At 43.0% G+C, this 23,999-nt stretch overlaps 1 protein-coding gene across 1 annotated transcript; it reads right to left on the reverse strand.

Moving 5' to 3' along the window:
* Positions 1 to 667: 667 nt before the first annotated feature.
* Positions 668 to 23,365, reverse strand: sgsm3 (small G protein signaling modulator 3). The gene is made up of 21 exons (XM_083649723.1): positions 23,225 to 23,365; positions 17,977 to 18,067; positions 17,225 to 17,310; positions 16,181 to 16,244; positions 15,573 to 15,784; positions 15,096 to 15,203; positions 14,247 to 14,390; positions 13,861 to 14,056; positions 12,706 to 12,851; positions 11,424 to 11,648; positions 8,676 to 8,858; positions 8,191 to 8,346; positions 7,839 to 7,893; positions 7,670 to 7,719; positions 7,282 to 7,434; positions 7,081 to 7,151; positions 6,549 to 6,597; positions 6,101 to 6,186; positions 5,559 to 5,681; positions 4,693 to 4,753; positions 668 to 1,894 (listed from the first exon to the last, which is right to left on the reverse strand). The coding sequence occupies exons 2-21, from the start codon at positions 17,981 to 17,983 to the stop codon at positions 1,811 to 1,813; spliced, it is 2,259 nt and encodes a 752-aa protein (XP_083505849.1). The 5' UTR covers positions 17,984 to 18,067; positions 23,225 to 23,365; the 3' UTR covers positions 668 to 1,810.
* Between the last annotated feature and the right edge of the window lie 634 nt (positions 23,366 to 23,999).

The raw sequence follows: 23,999 nt of genomic DNA on the forward strand, positions 1-23,999 counted from the left end.
AACATTTTCCACCAACTTCCTCATGAATGTAATTAACTTAAAATATATATACAGTGCAGTGTTAGTGTGAAAATCTGAACAGGACAAGGGGTGGGTTTTCCATATACAAGTTTATCATCTTTAATTTAACATACCGTCACATTGTATATTTACAGTAAATCCAGAACTGTAGTAGCCTACTGTCATCTCAGCCTCAACAGTTCTAGTACACTCAAACAGGAGGTGAGTGGGAGTTGTTGGCTAGATAAGCACCAATACAGACACCAAACTGTTTGGCTACAGTAGATTCTTTCAATCTATATAATTAGATTTTACATAGTGTTTCTATTATCATGGAAATATGTTTGATTGTTGTAGTTTCCAGGCCTGCAAATGTTATAAAAAAAAAAGATGTATGCACAAACCATGTGGAAATGTCATGGACATTCAGCAGAGAAAATGTTCATTGTAAAGCTGGACTGCTGGAAGATCAACTTACTTTCGAATGAATAATAACCAGTATAACATTCACTGGCAGCAACAGTAAAAAAAAAAAACGAAAAGAGCTATTCCACACAAAAACGTAACATGATCATGGACCATAAATACTGGTAATGAACATTACACTATATCACAGAATAGTCATGGGAAGGTAATGCAATTTTGTTAAGAAAATGTACTTGTTTCCAAATCAACCTTTGCAATTCCCCATTTACCATCTTCCATTATTCAGAATGGGATACTGTATGAATCACATTATACAATTCCTTAAATCAGTATGTCAAAATAGTAATGACCAAGTCATTCATTGATGTCCAAACCACTTTAGTCACATCTCAAAATGTATACTCTCTATACAAAAACAAAACATTACAATTTATAGATCATATACATTTATGTAACATTTGTTTAGACTAGAACACAAAAAGTAGTCATCCTCTGCTGCCTTTACATGATCTCATACAAGTAGACAGTGTTTGTTTACTACCACTGTTTAGTAAGCTAGTGCACATGCCAGCTTTATAGTATCACAATTTGGAAAGGCTTTACTTGGCATGTGCAGCATGTGTGGAATATTGTGGATATTGAGGGAGAGAATGTACTATTCCCCTTTAAAAATTGAATTGTTTTGGAATGTTCTGTTCTTATATTTGGGAATTTACGGGACAACTTGGAATTTAGGACAATGTCAAAGACCAAGTGTTTGTCATGGGGTAAACTGGTGCCAAAGCAGAACCAGTACAAGAGAATGGCCTACATTTTTCACTGCAAAAGGTGAAAGGCTGAAGTCCCACGAGGAGTGTTATATTTTTAACTTTGTAAAAAAATAAATACCATAGAGTGAAACACTAAGCAAAAACAGGCTTGGAAGTAATACACAAGCACACACACATGCATCAACCCATACAAACCAATGGAACTTTGCAAAGACGTGTTTCAGGGTCACCATTGTCAAACGTTAAAAAAAAAGCCTGTGGCCTAAAGCGAAGACCTTGGACTGAGTAAATGAGCTTCGTAAAATAAATGTGACTGATCAATGGCCAGTGACTAACAGTGATTTAACAGATTAAGTTGATGCAAAAGATAATATCTTTTCCAGGGTGAGTTGGGCAAACTACATGATGCATATCGCCATGTCTGTGAAATACTTCAGAACTGTGATACAGTCAGGAACTGTAGGAGGTAATGGATTCAAATGTATGATTGATATCAGTCTGTAAGCAACGGGTAAAGGGTTGGATCAAATATACTGTATCTATATAGATATATCTATATATACACACACACGACAAGGACAGGGTGGGATGCAGCCATTTTTTGCAGTGTGCGTCTAGCCGTCAATGTCCCAGCTGAAGAGGTGATGCTTCACCAACATGTCCTGCACTCCTTCTTTTAGTGGCCTCTGCTCCTTTTCCTGGACATGAAAGGGTGAGGAAGAGGGAGAGGACAGGAAAGGGTAAGGAAGAGGTAGAGAAAGACGTATTTACTAAGTGTTATGATGGCATTGACAGTATACAGAGACAAGCACACTATCAATGCTAATGACAAGAGGCAAGCAAAGGGTTACAGCACCTTCTGAGATCATGAGGAAACTACAGAATCGTATCACAAATATAAAGTGAATTTGAAGATTCTATCAAACTAAAATAATTACACCCACTGCAGTAGTTGGCCCAACTGCCCCACTACTACCGCTGCCACCTCCAGTCGCCTTCCCCACTACGGCACTGTTGAATCCCAGAGGTGTTTTGTGTTCAGAATGAGCACAACTGACCACCAAGTTTGTGAGATCTGAAAGAGGGTGGTAATAGAAGCTGGAGAGACTCAAAAGCCCTCGGGTTCAAATCTAGAAGTACCAACCTCTTACCCTTTTCAAACACCACTGCACCGCCTTAAGCAACTGGAAGCAGGGGAATGTCATCACTAACAAAATGTGAAACGATTTTCTTTTTTTATTATATATATGTCACTACAGAGACAGAGCTCCAGACTAACGTTTCCACAACTTTCTCAGATGGTTGCACCAATATGATTTGGCTTTATTATTTTGCTTTATATAATTTATTTATTTACAAGGGGGGGGGGGGGGGGGCAGCATGTAATGAATGACCTTGCATGCTGATGAATAGTTGCCTTAATTTAGTTTTGCATTGATGTAAAGATTGACATTGACTCGAGACTTGTCATTCACAAATTATTTTAATCTGAACATTATTATCCCAGGGACTCCAGATGGAAATTAGCCTATGGCTAAATCTGTTTACAATACATGTCTTCCCCTACGGGGTTTAATGTATTTTGTATATGTCCCTCCCTGACAAATAAACTAATAAACAATGTTGAGCTCAGGTCATCTTCTATTATATAGTTTCTGTAATTTTCATGAATTTTTCCATCAACTGGATTATACCACCCCTCTCAAACCCAATGACATTTATTTTGGATTGGCCCAGTTTATTCTGATTGAGGCGTTTATATGAGGCATTTTTATTCTGACTGATGATTAAAGTACAGGAAGGGGGATCAATTTCAACTCGCACATTATCAAAAAATGGTCTAATATGCAACCATTTTGTCACAGTCTGGAGCCCTGAGAGGTCAAGAGAAAAGAGAAAGATCTTACATGTACATATTTTGAACCAGATATACAGTGGAATCCATTATAGTGATCACGGTTACAGTGTTCAACCACTTGTATGGATCAAAAAGCTTGGTACAGAATCATTCCTATACACATGCTGTTTCAATCATTTGCTTATAGTAATCAGTAGTCCGCTTACTTTTTGGGTCTTTTCATACACTAGCGTGCTCGATTCCTAAGTTCACCAAATACGCATGAACGCAGCTCGCTTGCTCTACGACATCACTGATGACATCATCATGGATGTCATCACTGATGACATCACATCATTAGCTAATTAGGGCAATCACATAATTAAAAAATCCGGCTCTGTCAGGTCACCTGCACGGGTGCTCTTTACACCCCTTGAAAGTTTCAACCCGATCGCACGTAAAACAGCATAGCCGTGGCCGGCACAAACATTTAAACAAACATTGCCCACTTGCTCCCTTTTAATATATAGATGGACATTTTTTTAAATCCACATTAGTTATATCTATTTTTACATTATTATTATTTTTACTTTAATCCCATGACACGTAGCGGCTACGTTACCGTGGTAACCCGTCTGCTCCTGGCTGGGTACCTGAGGCTGGTGCTCTGTGCACATTGAAATCATGACATGAACAAGAAAGTATTTTTCTCTCAATGAAAAACGCAGTCTCCTCCAAGCTTGTGACAAACTGCCAAAAACCAAGCAACGAGATGCAGCAGCCAAACTTGGTGCATCCCTGTCTGTCTGTGGAGACTGCTGCATTTGAAACAGCCGTACTGTACATATTTTGAAACAGTCAATAAAATTCAGTAAATAGCTATCCGTTTCAGTACTTTATATGTACTGTATTCATGTGATAAATATACAAAGGTCAATTAGGTGGTAATCTGCATGAGAAATAAAGAAAAATAAAATCGGTTGTAATAATCATTCGCTTATAGTGAACAATTTGACTCGGGCCGACCAACATGATCACTAAAAGCGGATTCCTGTGTGTGTGTGTGTCGGTGTGTCTGTGCGTGCGTGCATACATACATACATACATATATATACATACATACATGTATATACACACTATCAGGCTTGTATAACACCCAACCAGCAATCACTGTTTGTTCTCTTATTTTGTTTTCTTGCTTTTCTTTAATCACAACTGTATTGAGCTGTACTTGTGAAATTGACCGAAATAAACTAAACTAAACTAAACATACATATATATATATACATACATGTATATACACACTAGAGTTTGTATGATTGGGAAACAGAAGCTCAATCAGCTGAGGACAGTAGAGAGACTAGTGTAGCTAACGACTAGCATCTACAGTCTGATCTAGTTACCTAGAGATCCCAACTAAAGAGGTGATGCTGAACCAGCACGTCCACAACTTCTGCTTTCAGAACAGGAGAACTCTGAAACAGCATAAAGTCAGGGGTTTATTCTCCCTCCATGTATACTGTACATGCCTGTTTGTGAGTGCCCATACAGGTTTTTTGTGATGACTTATATTGCCTCAATTTGCCCTGTTTTCTTCAAAATATTCAGCATGTAGGTGCATTGTGTGAGGGTGGGGGTCTGCTAAAATCCTTGGCTCACCTCTTTCTTGTCAGGCAGCTCGCAATCTTGAGAGAGACTGAAGGCAAACTTTGAAAGGACCCTGAGGAGACAGTAGAGAGTACACTGGTCATTGCTTGGTGGTCAGATCACATGTCCATACAGTATACTTTCACATTTCCCCCCCTGTTGTAGTTTGTTAATGACATTTGAACTTAATTTGATAAATGGTGGCTGTTGTCAGATTCAAGCCGACATTACATTGCTAGTTTAGTTGAATTTATTCATAATGCACATGCAGGTGAGATGAAACAAAAACAAAATAACCACCAGTTGTATGCCTCCGCCAACAAGCCCGACTCCCCTCCCCCCAGCCACTCCCCGTATCCACCCCTCGAACCCCGATTCTACGACCTTGACCTTCCTATCCCTTAGCCTGGGTAAACCCAGCCTCCACATGATTACAGGCATAGTCTGTGATGTCACGTTGAAGGCTGGGTTCACCCAGGCTCCCTATCGCTAGCTATGGCCCATTTTCCCTAGGCCCGCCCCCTTCCTTGATCCCCCCCAATCACCCACATCCCCCTTCCAACCCCGACCCTCTACGACCTTCCTATCCATAGCTATTGCCCCTTTTACCTGCCACGCCCCCCTTCCTTGATGGAATGGACAGTGACCTTGAACTTTGACCATGAAAATCTAATCAGTTCATCCTTGAGTCCAAGTGGATGTCTGAGCCGAATTTGAAGAAATTCCCTCAATGCGTTCCTGAGATACCGCTTCAGACGTACGTATGGACATACATACGGACAACCCAAAAAACGGCCACAGCTACTGCCGGCGGAGGCATATACAGATACAAAATGGGTAAGCAAAAAGCACTACTTTGACAGTCACGTGTGTCCTACCTGAGCTCACACTTGATCTGGACCCAGCCAGGGCTGCGCAGGAAGGACCACGGATGGTACCACTTCTCTACAGCAGCCATACTGGAGCACAACACCTCCAGCCACAGGTGGAGCACTTGCTCACTGTTGGGGTAGAAACAACCAGGTTTAGTGTGTGTGCGCATGTGCGTGCACGCGAGTCAGAGAGATAGTGTGAATGAAGTGAAGAGCTTGTGTGTTCACTCAAAGCCTGAGGTGAGGAGAGTCAGTGTTCCTACATTTTCTATTTTCTAACTTGAATACAGGTTAAAAAGAAATACTTGGGTGCATACTTCAATACATTATCTGTGGTGGTTAGTTCACAATGACATGATTTTTCTCCCCTCAGCTATTTCAAGCTTTATGGATTTGCACATTTTGAAGGCTGTTTCTCGTACTTTTTGATAGCATGACATGGGTGGAATCCTGGGTGCAGGTACTGAGTGACTTTGTGTGTGTGTGTGTGTGTGTGTGTGTGTGTGTGTGTGTGTGTGTGTGTGTGTGTGTGTGTGTGTGAGACTCACTTGAGGCCCACGCAGACAAGAGACCTGAACTTGACGTCCATCTGAGCGTGTGCCATGTCGTGGCTCATGTTGACTGACTGCACCGCCTGGACAGGGCCACAGAGGGTGCTTAGAAACTTGTTACTGACCTAAACAATTTCTATGGGCTGGACTCTCTCATCTAAAAGATAATAATAATAATAATAATAATAATAATAATAATAATAATAATAATAATAATAATAATAATAAAAAAAAGCTGGGACAAAAGCTGAATCTATATCAATAAAATAATTGCCAAATTCTATTCTCATCCTCAACCTTGACATTGAACTATGTAACAAGAGGACAATAATAACTGTTATAGCTTTTACTTTGTCTTTATATATTGTCTATATGACATTGTCTTGTATATTGTTTAGTGAGGTTACATTTGATTAAATGACGATCTTCTAGCTGAAGTACTCACTCTGTATAGCAGCTCCTCTGGTGTTAATACTTTGCCATCTTCATCTAACCTGGAGGATGACAGGAGGGAATAAGTCCTGACTGTATTGTGGGAGAGTGCAGGATTAAAATACATTTCATATTGGGATTGTATCTAGGTTTGGATTACGCTTACACCATAAATGAAAAAGAGATTTCTCTTTCTCTTGCCAAAATATAGATTTCTGTACATGCAGACGAGGGTCACTTCTTCATGTAATATCCATCTTTGTTTGCACAAGTCCACAGGTATCGTGCAAGTATGCTAATATACAAGCTACTATCCAAACTGCTTGCCACCTGATTATGTAGGTAGGTGAGGTGATCAGATCTTCAATGCATCCTGAGCATTTATACCTAAATTCTATGCATTTTTGCATGCAACAGATTACAATCCCCAGGACTCATCACCCAGGAAGCATGTTAATGTCTTGCCTAATGTGGTCCAAGTGACCACAGTGACTGACAGACAGACACAGAGAGAGACAGAGAGAGAGAGAGAGAGAGTGTTTTACCTATAGGTTTTACACAACACTAGTCTGGAGTAGACCGAGTTGAAGTCCCTCTCCACCTCTCTACTGGCTGCCTGAGGAAAGACCGGAGCACCAGCATGGATTGATTGAGGGAAACAGAAGTGAATAAGTGCACAGCAGAGGCTATGCCAACACTCTGCCATGTGGAATTTAAGAGCCAACTCTCTCCAGGTTCTTTCCTACCTCCTCTATGAATAGCCACGGGTGGCAGGGCCCCCCCAGTATGGATGGTTTCTTCAGGCCGTGCAGGAAGATGGCCTTCAGCGTGGGACACAGGGTCCCTCTGGCCAGGTCCGTCACTGCCTCTGTCACAGAGTCGTCTCCTGCTAATGAGTACTGAGGAGGAACACAAGAGCAACCGAGACACGTTTAGGACTCTGGATCAAATAAGAGTCAGGATACTGGAGGGAGGAGGGAGCAGTTCATTAAGAAAAAACGACATACAGAGCAGAACTGACTGAGAAATACAACATGGAATGAACATTGTAAGGAAGAGCTGACCGGCAAATCACTGTCGATACAACACACTGAACTCACTAAGTTGAAAATCAACTACTTGGAGCAATCATACCTCCTTGCTTCTTTCATCCAGAATCTCCACAAACTTAGCTGGAAACCAACCTGTTGCAGAAGGACGTAGTAAAATATATGTCAAATGAGCTGTGTGAAGCTTTGTAGAAACAGCGATAATCCAACTGGCAGTAGTGGGTATGTTACTGAGATCATCAAAAAGTACAAACCTCTGAGGCCATTGAGCTCTCCCACCCAACAGTGTTCATCCTTCTGTGAGATGATCTGAAAGAGAAGAGAGACACACAAAATAGAGGGATAGTTTGTGAACAGGGGAGAAAGATGTGCTGTATGTGTGTTGATTTCTTTTATTCGATTTTTTTTATTTGCACATTTTTAAAAACAGAAACAGACAAAAGCGTGATCAACAAATCAATGTGCATGCAGGTAGAGACATGGAACCCTAAATGGACTTATGCTAGGTCTCTACCTCAGAAAACCAACAACAAGAAGATTCTGTACAAAGTATGCAATATAACATCTTAAGATCTAAGAACATCAGTCATTTGAATCCCAACTCACAGTGATGATGTCATTTTTCCTGAAGCCCAGTTCGTCGTCATCGTGCCGCTCAAAGTCCAGCAGAGCCTTGGCCCGTCTCCGCCGGGTGCGGGACACCACCAGGAAGCTCTCGTGGTCCCGCTGGTGGCTCTCCATGGAGTAGTCAGGAGTCAGGTCCTGCACAGAGGGAGGAACAGACGCAGGGAGTCACAGGTTTGATCCTCGCAGCAGCTAATGTGCCCATCAACAGCCAGGTATGATGCTGACGTGCCCTAGAGCAAGAGCCTGAACTCCTACATGCTTATTCATTTTAAATGGATAAGAGAATGGGCTAAATGCCAAACCCCCACCGCTTCAAAAAGGGGGTGTTGACACAGCTCTGTTGTATGATTGGCTTGGTTCAACTTTTGCACCACTATGACTCAGTGATTCATTTAGCAGCAGGACATAAAACAAAGCCATTCGATGACATGCTGGGTGCTGAGTGATTCAGGACGTGGACTCACAGTGCTGGAGTGACGTGGGTCCAGGCAGTGGAAGTGCTCTGCAGTGCGGGATATGGCTTCTCGCAGGGCAGCCACCAGCTCTGTCTGCTTGATGTTCTTAGATTTGAGGGCATCTGCCTCATCCTCCCCAAACAGCAGGGAGCTCAGGGTGGACTTCCTGCGCAGGGACTGTCTCCTCACCACCTGATCACATAGACATACAAACACAGAATAAACACTTTTTAGCTTTTAGTAAAAAAGTCACTCTGGAACAACAAAGTTAATGCAGTCGGGGAAGCATAAGCGTGATTTAGTGGAGGTAAAAAGCGCTGGTATATGACGAGGTGAACCATAACGCTTGCTTACCACAAATAAATCCAACGAGGAGCATTTAGTAGGCTATCCCTTTGATCAGCGAGTGAGGAGAGCCTGACGCCAGGTGCCAGGTGGGAGAGATGGAGATGAGAGAAGCCGCGCACACACTCCACTCTCCACTGCCATGAGTTATTGCCACACGTTTTAAGCTGCATTGTTTTCTCATCAAGGCGATGTCGAGGAGATATTGGCTCATATTTGGTCCGCAAATGCAGATAGGAGCGTGCATGTTGTCTGTGTTTCAATAACGAGTGCGTCCCACAATGACACGCCTGTTGAATGCCGAACAATTAAATATTCCTGCTGCAAAGTCGATCTCTTAATTAAAGCAATGGAATAAAGATCGACTATAGAGCTAGAGGAATAAATGGATTTGAAATGTTTATTTAGGAACCAATTATCTTATAACATACCGTGACGGTTTGATTGGTTCTGCTAATTTGTGCGGTATGGAAAAAAAAACAATATCGCAGCAGTCCTACCTCCCAGTCTGCCCAAGGGACATGTCAACAGCACTGGCATAAACCATGTGATTGCAGTTTGCACAACTTGCACGACAAAAGAGCTACAGTGACTGAGCTTGTTGAGGTTTGTGTCGAGTCAGTGACTGACCTTGTTGAGGTTTGTGTCGAGTCAGTGACTGACCTTGTTGAGGTTTGTGTTGAGTCAGTGACTGACCTTGTTGAGGTTTGTGTTGAGTCAGTGACTCACCTTGTTGAGGTTTGTGTTGAGTCAGTGACTGACCTTGTTGAGGTTTGTGTTGAGTCAGTGACTGATCTTGTTGAGGTTTGTGTTGAGTCAGTGACTGACCTTGTTGAGGTTTGTGTTGAATCAGTGACTGACCTTGTTGAGGTTTGTGTTGAGTCAGTGACTCACCTTGTTGAGGTTTGTGTTGAATCAGTGACTGACCTTGTTGAGGTTTGTGTTGAGTCAGTGACTGATCTTGTTGAGGTTTGTGTTGAGTCAGTGACTGACCTTGTTGAGGTTTGTGTTGAGTCAGTGACTGATCTTGTTGAGGTTTGTGTTGAATCAGTGACTGACCTTGTTGAGGTTTGTGTTGAGTCAGTGACTGATCTTGTTGAGGTTTGTGTTGAGTCAGTGACTGACCTTGTTGAGGTTTGTGTTGAGTCAGTGACTGACCTTGTTGAGGTTTGTGTTGAATCAGTGACTGACCTTGTTGAGGTTTGTGTTGAGTCAGTGACTGACCTTGTTGAGGTTTGTGTTGAGTCAGTGACTGACCTTGTTGAGGTTTGTGTCGAGTCAGTGACTGACCTTGTTGAGGTTTGTGTTGAGTCAGTGACTGACCTTGTTGAGGTTTGTGTTGAGTCAGTGACTCACCTTGTTGAGGTTTGTGTTGAGTCAGTGACTCACCTTGTTGAGGTTTGTGTTGAGTCAGTGACTGATCTTGTTGAGGTTTGTGTTGAGTCAGTGACTGACCTTGTTGAGGTTTGTGTTGAATCAGTGACTGACCTTGTTGAGGTTTGTGTTGAGTCAGTGACTCACCTTGTTGAGGTTTGTGTTGAATCAGTGACTGACCTTGTTGAGGTTTGTGTTGAGTCAGTGACTGATCTTGTTGAGGTTTGTGTTGAGTCAGTGACTGACCTTGTTGAGGTTTGTGTTGAGTCAGTGACTGATCTTGTTGAGGTTTGTGTTGAATCAGTGACTGACCTTGTTGAGGTTTGTGTTGAGTCAGTGACTGATCTTGTTGAGGTTTGTGTTGAGTCAGTGACTGACCTTGTTGAGGTTTGTGTTGAGTCAGTGACTGACCTTGTTGAGGTTTGTGTTGAATCAGTGACTGACCTTGTTGAGGTTTGTGTTGAGTCAGTGACTGACCTTGTTGAGGTTTGTGTTGAGTCAGTGACTGACCTTGTTGAGGTTTGTGTTGAGTCAGTGACTGACCTTGTTGAGGTTTGTGTTGAATCAGTGACTGACCTTGTTGAGGTTTGTGTTGAGTCAGTGACTCACCTTGTTGAGGTTTGTGTTGAGTCAGTTACTGACCTTGTTGAGGTTTGTGTTGAGTCAGTGACTGACCTTGTTGAGGTTTGTGTTGAGTCAGTGACTGACCTTGTTGAGGTTTGTGTTGAGTCAGTGACTGATCTTGTTGAGGTTTGTGTTGAGTCAGGGAATGACCTTGTTGAGGTTTGTGTTGAGTCAGTGACTGACCTTGTTGAGGTTTGTGTTGAGTCAGTGACTGACCTTGTTGAGGTTTGTGTTGAGTCAGTGACTGACCTTGTTGAGGTTTGTGTTGAGTCAGTGACTGACCTTGTTGAGGTTTGTGTTGAGTCAGTGACTGATCTTGTTGAGGTTTGTGTTGAGTCAGGGAATGACCTTGTTGAGGTTTGTGTTGAGTCAGTGACTGACCTTGTTGAGGTTTGTGTTGAGTCAGTGACTGACCTTGTTGAGGTTTGTGTTGAGTGTCCCGTTGTTGAGCTGGGTCTGTTCATTGAGGATGTATGCCAGGTGCTTGTGTCGGTGGGCCTCCAGTGTTTCCTGGGACAGTGTCCCCGCCAGCCTCATAGCCTCCCCCAGGACCGCTGGCCCATCTCTCAGCTGGCTAGGCAGGTCTGACAGCGTATTGAAGATGGACGCCGAATTCTCTGATGATACCAGCTCCTCTTCCTGGGGTGGGGGAGTCAGTTTTACATGGATAACATTCTTAACGGTTTGTTGGCAACATTTGTAATAGTAGGTGTGGCTACTGATTGAGTGGTTGGTTCTCAGTAGGGGTTGCACGACTTCTAGATTTTTCAAGTCAACCTTTCTATCATAAAGTCGACTAGTCGTCACGTTGATGACAGCAGCCCCGCGATACGGGAGGAATTTAAACACAATGATAATGGCTTGGGAAAAGTCTCTGGCCAAGTAACATGTAAGTAACACTTACTGCTAACAGTTGGATGTCTGGGCTGCACACACATTATTTCACTGTAACATTAATGTGTCCAGGGTGAATCCCTGAATCATGCCAGCGCTCTCGATGCAACTCGTGCGCGCACCAACTAAACTCACAATAGAAACTGTGTCTTTGTATATTTCATTGTATATCGCCTCTTCCCAGCTCTGCAGTAGCCCTCATACTTCCTCCTCAGCTCCTTGGGGATGTCAGGTCTTGCACCGCGCAATCTCAGAGGATCAGCAGATCCCTGTAGTAAACAATGTAGCCGCTCATAACAACAAGAGTAGCGAGAAAAACGACAAAGAACATGGGAAGCCAAATGACGTAGCTTCCTTTGATTGATAATACAGCTAGAAAAAGTAGATAAAAAGGGAAAAAGACAAGATGGGAAGAACAGCTCTGGCAGGCTGCTGCCCAGAGCGGCACAAGTCTCAAACCACATGACGACTAGTCAACGTCTCCCGGTAGGCCTGGACTTTTGGTAGTAATGTCGAGTCTTGTCGACACTATGCAATAACAAGCCATAACAATATAAAAATAAAAAATAATTGCATCATCTTTGGATTAGCAGAAACTATAGACGTCAGCTGAGGAAAAGGGGAGAAGATAAACAGAGGGAGAAATACAGCGACAGAGCCAAAGCCAAATCAACACTTGCCCAGAGATGCTGCAAAATCAAAGCCAAAGTGTAAAAATGACAAAGGTGAAAATTCTAATCTCAGCACAGATGATATCAGAATATATTGAATATATGTGTGTATTGTAGTGTAGTGCAAATACCTTGATCTTGAGCATGCCCAGTGTGATCTGGAAGAGCACCAAAGAGCCCTGGTAGAAAAGCAGGTCCCAGATCCTCAGCAGCAGGCGGATGTCCACCACACTGGCGAATGATGTCAGGAACCAGTGCAGTGTGATCAGTGACAACTCTGGAGGTATGAAGGAAGAGAGGAGGGGTGAGTAGACCGGGAGAAGTGGAGAGGAGGGAAGGTGTTACAGGAACAGTATATACAGTACACTCATTCAGCGATCCAAGAAGATGAAATTAACCAACAAAAGCAGGTACTTTTCTATTTATATATATATATATATATATATATATATATATATATATATATATATATATATATATATATATATATATATATATATATATAGTGCATATTCTGTTGGTTGGATTATGATTAATATCCCACATTTCTTTATTGTTATTTGTGTTGTTGCTGTATCCTAATGTTACTTACTGCTCAACAACCCAGTTTCCCCACAGGGATCATTGAAAACGTACCTCGTCTTAATTCTCAATCACGTCTTCCCTTTACCCGTACCGTTCGCTTTCAATCTCCACCCACAAGCATGTCCCAAAGGTTGGTTCTCTCACTCCTCTCAAGCCTAACCTACAGTAAGCCTAACCTACAGTAAGCCTAGCCTACAGTAAGCCTAACCTACAGTAAACCTAGCCTACAGTAAGCCTAGCCTAAAGTAAGCCTAGCCTGCTCTTCAATCCTCCCATCATCCAGCCTCCTTTTTTGGCGGGTCAATATCCTGCTCTTGCAAGGAACTAGTTGTTGGTAAACTGGTATTACAGGACAAGCTGTCACTCACCCCTTCCCACAATCCCTTCCAACCCACTGTGGTCCTCTGTTCCAATACCTACAACATGAGGGGAGCCAGGTCTCCAGCCATCCCCTCTTCATCCACATCTCCTCCTTTCTCATCCATCCCATCCTTGCAACTTACCAATAGTTATTTTGCGGAAGGCAGTCAGCAGCGAGCAAGTATTGGGCAAGGACCTGTCCCCTAGTCCTTACCCTATCTGCTTCCCACCCCCTACGTGGACTCCCCATAAAAACATCATGCTCTTGTAGCAGATGATCAAATGTAAAATGCCTACGCCCACCCTGTCTGCCCCCTGACCTGTTCCCTTCCCATCCTTACCAATGTCATGCTCCTGCAGAAGGCGGTCGAGGGCAGGCAGGTACTGGACTATGAGCTGGCGGACAACTCTCTGGTCTGTCTGGACACCCAGTAGAGTGGAGGAGAAGTAGGAGGGGGGGAGGAGGTCTTCGATCAGAGCACACATCATCCACAGCACGTCCTCCTCCTCCAGAAACAGCAGCAGGCAGGAAACCACCTGGAGAGACCAGAGAGGAAGGGAGGGGAAGAGACAGCAGAGGGCATATAGAGGACAACATGGGGGAAAAAGTGAATGTGAAAGGGACATGACTATAAGAAAATGGTACAGGAATTTGTAGAGAGTGTGTGCATGTTGAGTGAGTCTGCTGGTATAATGTGTGTGTGTGTGTGTGTGTGTGTGTTCTCACCATGCCAGTGCCTTGACAGTACCCTATGTCTGGGTAGAGCCAGGCCAGGCCTCTCAGTAACCGCCGCAGCCGGGGCACGCCAACGCTGGTCAGACTATTGAAACATGCATTGGACGGCATGGTCCGCAACAGGTCCTTCTCTATCTGAGGGACAAACAAGAGGGACAGATACAGTGACCTGCAGCTGCAGATGAAATGGTACGTTGACATATTGCCATCTAAAAACTTTGCAATTTGTCCTGATGGCGGTGCTATTCAGCATGTGGTCAACACACATGGGCCACCATCTTCATTTGTGCACCATGGGCAAATGGTTTGGATTTTGAAAACTTTGGGTAATCACTGTAATCTAGGAAGTCCATGCATGCCATATCTAAAACATGTCAGCCCCTTGTCATTCTTGTTCTATTGAGAGAATTTCAAAACTTAATTGAATTTAAATTAATTGTGGTTTTAAAAGATCTGCAAATGTCTGCCTTTAATGGCAGTGCTCAACCTCTCACCTATCCCATCTGTCTTTCTTCCTCATTGATGTCGTCTCCCTCTGTGTTGGGGATAGACTACATTACCATTGGGCTACAACACATTGAAAGCGGGTGCATCCATGTGTGTGCTAGGGGCTGTGGAGGATCAGGGAATCCATATAGATGATGTACTGTAAAGCAGAGCTAAAGTCTTAGCTACACCGCTGTCATTCTGTCATGCTAATTCCCATGCTTCCTATATCCAATATATACATATTCTAACGGGGAATCTTTGTCTCCCATTTCTGAACCAGATTATTTCCATAGCTTAACTGCAGTGGAATGGTGGGTGTGTGTACACATGTATGCATACTGTATGTTTTACCTGTTTAGCTGTGGTATTGTCATCATTGGAGCTGTTCTTAATGATTTCTCTGTAAGAGATCTCGGAGGTTCTCTTCTTCTGCAGTGCCCCAGACAGACGCATCCATAGCTAGTAGAGTGAACAGAATTAAAAATAAGTTTGTGTGCTCTGTAATGATTTTGTCCCAGACAAAAAGAGTCTGGACTGTGCCATCATTTATTTACTTTCCTTAGTCCACAACGTGACAAACAGATTACATATTTCCCCTTTATATAGTTCATTTGATAAAATCCATATTCAAGCAGCAAAGACAAAGCAATTACAATGAACCTGTTGGGACCCGTTGCCTCATGAATCCCTTCTACCCGTCCACGGCTCCAAAATGACCCCGTGTGTTTGAACCCCATGCAGACCACTTCTCATCACTGTTCTGTTGACCTTTCCTAGTAAGCAGTGATGAGCACAAGTGGTTCTCTCCTGCAGTGTGTGTGTGTGTACCTGTGGCCTCATGCTGTGAGGGATGCCGCCCAGCACCAGGGAGCGCAGGCGCTCCGAGCGTGGGAGGACCGGGGCGATGAGCTCCCAGGTCAGGTCGCCCACTGCGTGGTTGTGGGTGAACTCCAGGTGAGCTTGCCAGCGCAATCGCTGCTGGGGGTCCTCACGCTGCGGGGAGCCTTCACTGCCCAGCCAAGACCTGGGCTCCTCACCGTCTGAGTGAGGACAGAGCAATATATCAGGGTTTTTCAGAACATGTTGTCATCTTAATGTAAACCTCTCTGCACTATGCTGATTAAGCTCTTCAACTGTAGGGGATACAATAATGGAGAATGGTAATACAGTAACTACTTGTGTGAATATAATTAAAGCCCAATCTACACCAGTAATTCATATTGATAATAGTTATAATAATCATAAACACATCAACATCAGTAGAGTTCTTCCTCTAGAGGTCATCAATGTCCAGACCAAATGTGAACACATTCATATAAAACCTGTTCAAGTTGAAAAGCACTCCCTACCCCTGCGGAGACCTGGGTTCAATTCCCGATAGCGGTACATTCCTATGTGCAAATGCGTGTGTGTGCGTGTGCGTGTGCGTGTGTTACCTTTGGTCTCCATCCTGAAGCCAAACTCATCATACTGGAGCTCTGACTCCTCTGTGGGATCTTTCTGTAGAGCAAAACACATCAAAACATCCAGATGTCAGTGAGCAGGTTCTAGTAGAGGTAGGTAGAGATGCTGCTTGAAAGAAACACTGTGGCCAACGGCGCTCTTCTAAAAGGAACACGCACATCAGTTAGCACTCAGCAGATCACATCATGGTGTCACTTCAAGACAGAATGTTTAGCCGTTTCTCTTATTTATATGTTATGATGAGCAGATGTGTCTTGGATGCGATGCGGACGAGCGAGCATCAGATAGTTTCTGTTTTTCCAGATGAAGATGTCCTAACCTGCTCCACGCGTCAGCAAACACACTGAGCAACGTGTCACTTCACTCGCCTTGGCTCTATTCTTGCGAAGCTTCACGCACTTGCTCCGCCTCCAACCTGGGGGCATTTTTGGCCTGTCCGTACTCTGGATTATTGATTGCATCTTTTCTTTTTTCATATTCAATTATTTAAACATTTCAGTAAATATGATAATACAAGTAATCAGCTTCTATGCTTTATCACTGTGCAAATAAATTCAAACATTATAGAAACACCATGCCGTCCTCCAGTTCGCATGTCGAAGTGTCCTTGGGCAAGAGGCTGAACCCCGAATTGCTCCTGATGGCTGTGCCAGCACCTTGCGTGGCAGCTTGCTGCCTTCGGTGTGTGAATGGGTGAATGTAGGCGCATTGTAAAGCGCTTTGGATAAAAGCGCTATATAAATGCAGTCCATTTACCATGGACCATTTACCATGCGATCACATACACTGGAGATCAGTCGGGGACATCACATCTCACATCAGAGTCTGTTAGAAACCATTTAACATATTACATAACATCAAATCCTGGCCTTCTGACTTCTTGATAAGCATATCGCAGATAGGGACTTTTGGAAGCCACGCAAGAAATAGCACCAAAAAAATATGCCGATATCTCCAAAATTGACACAACGCCAAAGTCTGCAATGAAACAACATTATGAAAAGTCACATGCTCACCTGATGGTACTTGGCCAAGATGTCCTGGGGCCACATGCTGGGGGTAAGGGCAGAGAATGGGCCCCCAGGGGCTGGTGTGTAGCTACCTGGAACAGAGAAAGATTGAGTAGATGAGACAGATAAACTGATATAAAAAAAAGACTATGATATAAGTTATTATAGAGGAATTTGAGAAAACGTTTCCAAAGTTTCTTCCTTCTGTCTGACACTACTGTTTAAATGTGTTTGTGTGGGATGTGTTTGTAGTAACGTTACACAGAAAGCAGTAAATAAAAAATTTGGTTAAAGTTATGAATGGAAATAGCGTGGATTTCAGGCTACTATGTGATAATCTCCCCCTGAAGCCAAATTAAATCATGACAATAAGTTATAATAACCTGTAGCAATGTGAGATTGTCATATCACTCAGCCCGGGACTGAACTGTGTCAGATCAAAAGAATGCCATGTGAATTCTGTTTTAGGATCATAATACACTTAAACAAATAACCACTCTCTCCAGTAGAGGGCACCAAAGAGGATTTAAAGAGACGTGTAAAAGTGTCAGAGAATTATGTAGGTATGGATCATTCATACTGTTGGTTTACATTCAACTACTTCATGATTTTCAACAACTTTGAAGGCTATGGCTTTGATTAATAGGAAACGTAAAATTTGCGCACACACAAAACAAATACATAAATACATGAATAAAGCAAACAGCCAAATCCAAGAAGATGTGAGTCAACAGAGAGAAGAGACCGTCAGTCTATACCTGACATGCTGGTGGGTAGTAGAGTCAATGGCGTCTATAAGCAGAGGCAGCAGCCACACTGGGGAAAGGAGGTCAGTCAACAGTTCCTGCTCTGCAGAGAGGAAGAACAGAGGAAGAGAAGATAATGAGTTAGTCAGCACCAAGTGACCCGTTGACTTTTAATGCTGCAATGACATTCCATCCCAGGCAAAGTGATGCTTATTCAAGTCCTACATTGTCTGAAATCCGCCTGGCAACTTCCTGTATTTTGCGCTTCCGCTTCCTGTGCATTTACTAATTGCAAGCCATGGCATCCTACTTTCTCAAGATGTGTTGATCCATTTCCCTCACTCTGTGGTTGTACACTCTGAAACAAAGCCAGTCGCTAAAACAATAATAATGGTACAGCCAGACGCAAGCCTAAAGTCCAACAATCCTTTCACAAAATGTCCTGCACTCTAAATGTTTAATTTAAAACATACAGAGAGAGTGAGAGAGAGAGAGAGTGAGAGAGAGTAAGAGAGGGAGAGATGGGAGAGCAGTGAGAGAGAATGGGGGAGGTTCTGTGGCTCTTGTCTCTTCTCATGGCTATAATGACCGTGGCTGCTTACTGGAGGCTAATTAACTTGCTTGCTTACAGTAACTCTGCCTGTTTGTGTGTGTGTGTGTGTGTGTGTGTGTGTGTGTGTGTTTAGGATGTGATTATTCAACCTGTGTTTTTTGGAGACTCAGGTCATAGACAGCATTTAGAGTTGATTTATTAGAAGGTCTTAGAATAACAAACAAAGAGAACAGAAAAATGTTTGACAAACGAGATGACAAAGCATCTGAATTAAATAAAAGCTAAAAATGAAAAACAGCAAGGAGGAAAAGGGGGTATTGTGAAATACATCGTTCCTATTCCTAATGAATAATGTTATGTACCTGCTTTTTGTCTCACAGTATTAGGATCACAAGTGACTATGTGCTACACAAGACTAAATGATGGTCAATGCTGGCTTCATGCTTATTTTTGCAATGTGTCAAAATGTCACATAGGCCCCACAAAGTCTGCTGTGTCTTAAGCCTCCCAGGCTAAACTCATGACATGACACCTCTGTGGCTAACTTACTGAGCAGCACACTACAGATGGAACTTTAGTAACATGGCCAAACATCACCCTGTGTCGTGGGCTATACTTCCACCTCATGGAACAGTTGTCGGGATCAAAAACACCTAGAGCTGTTTGGACAGAGCCTGACTGTCTACTACAATAGCATGCTTGTCATGTGGTTATCAGCCCAGACGTAAGATCTATTTATTCTGCAGGAGGTTCAGTACAGTTTGTATCTTGCCTCAAGAGGAAAGAAATACACTTTCCTCATTGTGGTGTCATTCCAGTTCCAGGCAGTCCCCAGCAAAAAGGCTCATCATTTATTTTCACTAGAATTCCAACCATAAGTAACACAATGACAGAATGTTTGACTATTTTGGGTTTCATACACTTTCGGTAATAACACATCTAAAAGTGTGACAAACCGCCCACAATATTAATCATGCAATACTGTTTTTACTGGCTGCAGTGATGTTGTGTGTACATACATACGCTAGTTTTGATTTAATTTGTTATCATGCGTAAAGCAAAACAAAGGTAGGGCAGGCAGGCAGGCAGTTCAAGGAGTAGAAGGAAAGGGAGAAAAGATGATTCCTGGATAAACAAAAAAGTTTAGGGTGGGGTAAAAAATATAATATAATATTTTATCGATACAAATCAATATTCATTTGAAGGAACTGATACCAATTCACAAATCTCAATATCAATCTTTTATATAATGCCTTTTTCCTGTGGATACTTGAGGCTTTAACCCCGTTAGGCTGTGGCCACACTGATCCTTGGTGTCCATCTGTCTGCGTTCATTTCACTTTCACTTCTGTTCATTTTCAAAGACAGCTGTCCGTCTGTCCGTGGAGCACTGATGACGCGTACAGTACGTCTGCAGCAAATTTGCATTATGTTTTGATGGACAGAAAGTTCACGGATTGATTTGACAGTCCGTCTCAGAGCGGAAATGGAGGAGCGGAAGTCGCCGCCATGACAGTTGCCCGCAACTCTGTAAAAAAAAACGTTACTTTAGAGCCACAATATTGTTCTAATATCAACAACTAGCCAACATCAAAGCTGGTGGGCTTTATGGAAAGACCGTGACTCGAACCGGTTAAAAATTTATTATCGTGGTGTTTTGAGCCTGGCAAACACTTAGTTAGCAAACATAGCTCACAGCTAATAGCTATGTTCCAGCTCTGAGCCCACATCCTCCTGACTACAGAGTTCCCCAGGTCATCTCAAAAACAACGCAACGGACATGAATCTATCCGTTTTATAATTCTTTCCATTTTCTGACGGATCAGTGTGGCCACGGCCTTAGACTTGCATGCTTTGGTCTTAGCGCAACGCAATCTCGTAAACATCTCCTTTATATTAAGGTTTTCTGAGGGACAAATCTAAGCAAACATATTGGAGTATTTTTATTTAAAAAATGGATGGTCACCACTTTTATTCATCCAAGTGGCCATGTCCTTACAAATCAGATCGGTTGCTAGATTTGTGTTCATCACCTCATTAAATAATGATGTGGCCAAACACAAAGTACTCAACTCTATCCCAGTAGTCTCTGTGCATCAAGTTTTACAGAGTCGTTTACACCGTTTACAGGCCCTCTGAGCCAATCAACATCTTCTCCTCTCGTTGCTACGGCAATGAAGGCCTGCTTACAGCCCACCGGGGCCCTAGCAATGGTGGTCATGGCTATGCCACATGTAAAAGAGTATCTTACACAACACAGAGCAGGGTATGAGAGAGAAATCAGCCACGGACATCAGCTATCATCTTTTCACAGCTTCAGTGTGACAACACAATAGGCTACTAAATGAAAGGTATGCCCACTGTGCCTTAATGACAGACAGTGATCAGCACCAATATGGAACAACCCAATTTCCCCACGGGGATCAATCGTTTCATCTGATCTTAAATCCACTGATGTGGATCTGTCCATGTTGCATGTGATTAGCCAGTTGTTACAAACCCTGTCCCCAGAGTCAGTTGATAGCAACCTTCATGAGACCTGGGACTGACAATGTTTGCCTCTGTGTGTGAAGCCAACTATCACAATGGTGCTATGCTGAATTTTCTTCGTGAGACAGGCCCCGGTGTTATAATCAGGACAGCCACCCAATGTATTGTCAAGATCCACTCTACTACTGTACATTGGATTGTCCAAACTTCATACATTTCACACTGGTTACAAAACTGCTTTGCTAGCTCAATCTAGTTGTAACTAAAATATGTTTCTGAGTGTCAACACATTTAGATAATTAGATTATCTGCTGCATCACTCAATAAGAGACAATACGATGCAAGAGAGGAAATACGAGGCAAGAGAATGCTGTTTGATGTTACTTGAGAATAAACTGCGGAGGACATCATCTCCACAGTGTCAGGCACTGACTAGCAGAGAAGATGTAAAATGCATCATCTCAGTCAGTGGTTGGTCGCTCACACTGTTAAACTACTAAGTCCAAGGCCAGGACTCTTAACTAGCGTAACCTTTTTCACTATCCTCCCTAGGATGGATGTGGACTGACCCGCCCTACTCTGCCTCTGATTGGCTTACCCTTGAAGCAATCATCACTGCTCATGCCTAAACCCAACAAACAAATCATCCCTCCACATGCCTAAACGCAACCTATCCTTCGCCATCCTAGATTGCCACCAACATCCACATCCATTCTAGGATCCCCCTCCCGCGCTTTCTGTTGACTTAGTGGATGACTTCAGTGTGCTTATGATAAGGAGGTGAGGCTCTGACAACCTGTTTGCTCACATTGGTCAACACCTTGTGGCAATGAAAGCAACAATTCAAACTCCCTGCGCTATTAGGCTGAGCATGTGTGTTAACCACGGCTAAACCATTCCCTTCTTTTGTGAGAGTATTCGTATGTTTTTCCCTGTGACAGACAGTACCCCTCTTCCTCCCCAACAACACCTTCTTCAGTGGGCCCTCACTGCAACAACAATGGTGAGTCATGTTTCCCTCTTGTGAACCCACCCACCCAGAGGATGACTGCCTCGTGTCTCGCCCTGCGCCACGGTGTCGCATCCATCCATTCATTCATTCACAGTGTCATTTACACACAGAGGCTTGTGTCACTGTGAACAGGAATGCCACTTCCTCAAGAGCACTGAAATAAGAAGATATCGGGACACAGCTTTGAAAGAGCTTTAGGCGCGGGCAGCACTGTGTGTATCATGGTAAAAGGTTTACAACAACTTAAAGCTCCCGATCAAACATTGTAGTTTTAAGCTGAGCAGCATACTGTGCCAGAGCTGTACACCACTTCAGACACTGGAAGTAGCAACAGGTGAGTCTATTGGCTCGGGATCAGAGAGGGAAAACAAACAGAGCAGAGCATTATAGGGTGCGGCACACTGCAAGTCTTTCACACTCATTTTTGGGGATAAGACGACTCTGACGCGCTCATAGCATACATACATGCGTGCACACACACACACACACACAGGCAATACAACACAAACACAGGGCAATAACAGCCCTCTGCTTTCCAGATGTTACTGTCAAACTTCTGTTTGCAGGGCAGGTGAGATATGGTAGCACCTGGTGTGGTTCCCATGTTGTAATGCAAATATGTTAACAAGTTATGGCAGCAATTCATAGTATTCCCATGATGTCACAAGCATTTTCCTACCAATATGGAACAACAGTACACACAGCTCATTGGCTGTTTGTGTCACTTGATTGTAATCATCTGTTAATTGATTACAATCACCTGTTATTTTCCTATCAAGATGGCCATGTGGTGATGAAACAGAATACTATCAATACCCTTAACACTCATGCAAATGGCATAACGTTATAAAGTCACGGTCTGGAAAGCACAGCACAGGGCTTACGTTCAAGCCTATGTCACACCAGCTGACGCTAGGTGTCGAAAGACTGAAAACTGGACATTGTTGTTGAATGACACATTTAGCCCAATTAATTTATATCTCTGTAAATTGTCATACCAAAGAGTGCGATACAAAGCAAGTTAGTGAACAAAGCAAGTTAGTGACGTCGTTGGCTATAAGTACTAACGTTAACGTTAATGCGGTCTCAGGAACCACTGTGAGTTGCGAGTAATCAGCTGGTGGCCATAAAGCTAGCTAACATTAGCTACATCCTTGGATAGAGTAGCTGTGCAGTGCCAGTGAGTATGTTGCTCGCAGACTTACCGTGACATTACTGTAGTTAAAGCAGACGGTTATGATGCTCTCTGACGATGGTAGCGTGGTTGCTTTGGAAAGCAAAGCGGCATTTCCTATGGCATCTCCCCTTGTATTCCTCTCTGTTTTGCGAATATGCACCTGCTAGCGACGTGGAGCTCCCTCGTATCCCTACGCCCCCGAGGGTTATTATCATGAGAAGTAGTTCCCGATCCCGGAACTACACTTGTTTCTGAAAATATCCTTCCGCATTGGAACAGAGAAGATGAATGACGTGGCCATATACGTCGTTTTCATTCATGATTCACAGCACAGCAGCGCCCTTTATTATCAGACACAATAAATCAATGTGTACAAATGCGTCACGACAGTAGGCTACTGTGAGCTAATATGAATTGACCTTGAAAATTATACCTGAGGCGAAATCATATTCATGCACTCTTGAAATATGTATCAAGAATGTGCATGTGCATGACATGAACATGACTGGTTCATTTTTATCATGCTATTCAAGACTTATCTCATGATTAACTCATGGTAGGTTGCAATTGAAAGGATCAATAGCCTATGCTCAATAATAGGAGCAAGAGATTATCAAGTCATCATGTTCATTTTACCGGTTACATGGCTTCACAGAAAGCAGGTACATAACATTCTTCATTAGGAATAGGAGGAATGATGTATTTTGTAATACCTCCTTTTCCTCCTCGCTGTTTTGTTTTAATTTTTAGCTCTTATTTAATTCAGATTTGTTTGTCATCTCAAGACTTATTATTCCAGCCAA

Source organism: Poromitra crassiceps, assembly GCF_964638095.1.
Source record: "Poromitra crassiceps genome assembly, chromosome: 13".
NCBI classification, from domain to species: domain Eukaryota; kingdom Metazoa; phylum Chordata; class Actinopteri; order Beryciformes; family Melamphaidae; genus Poromitra; species Poromitra crassiceps.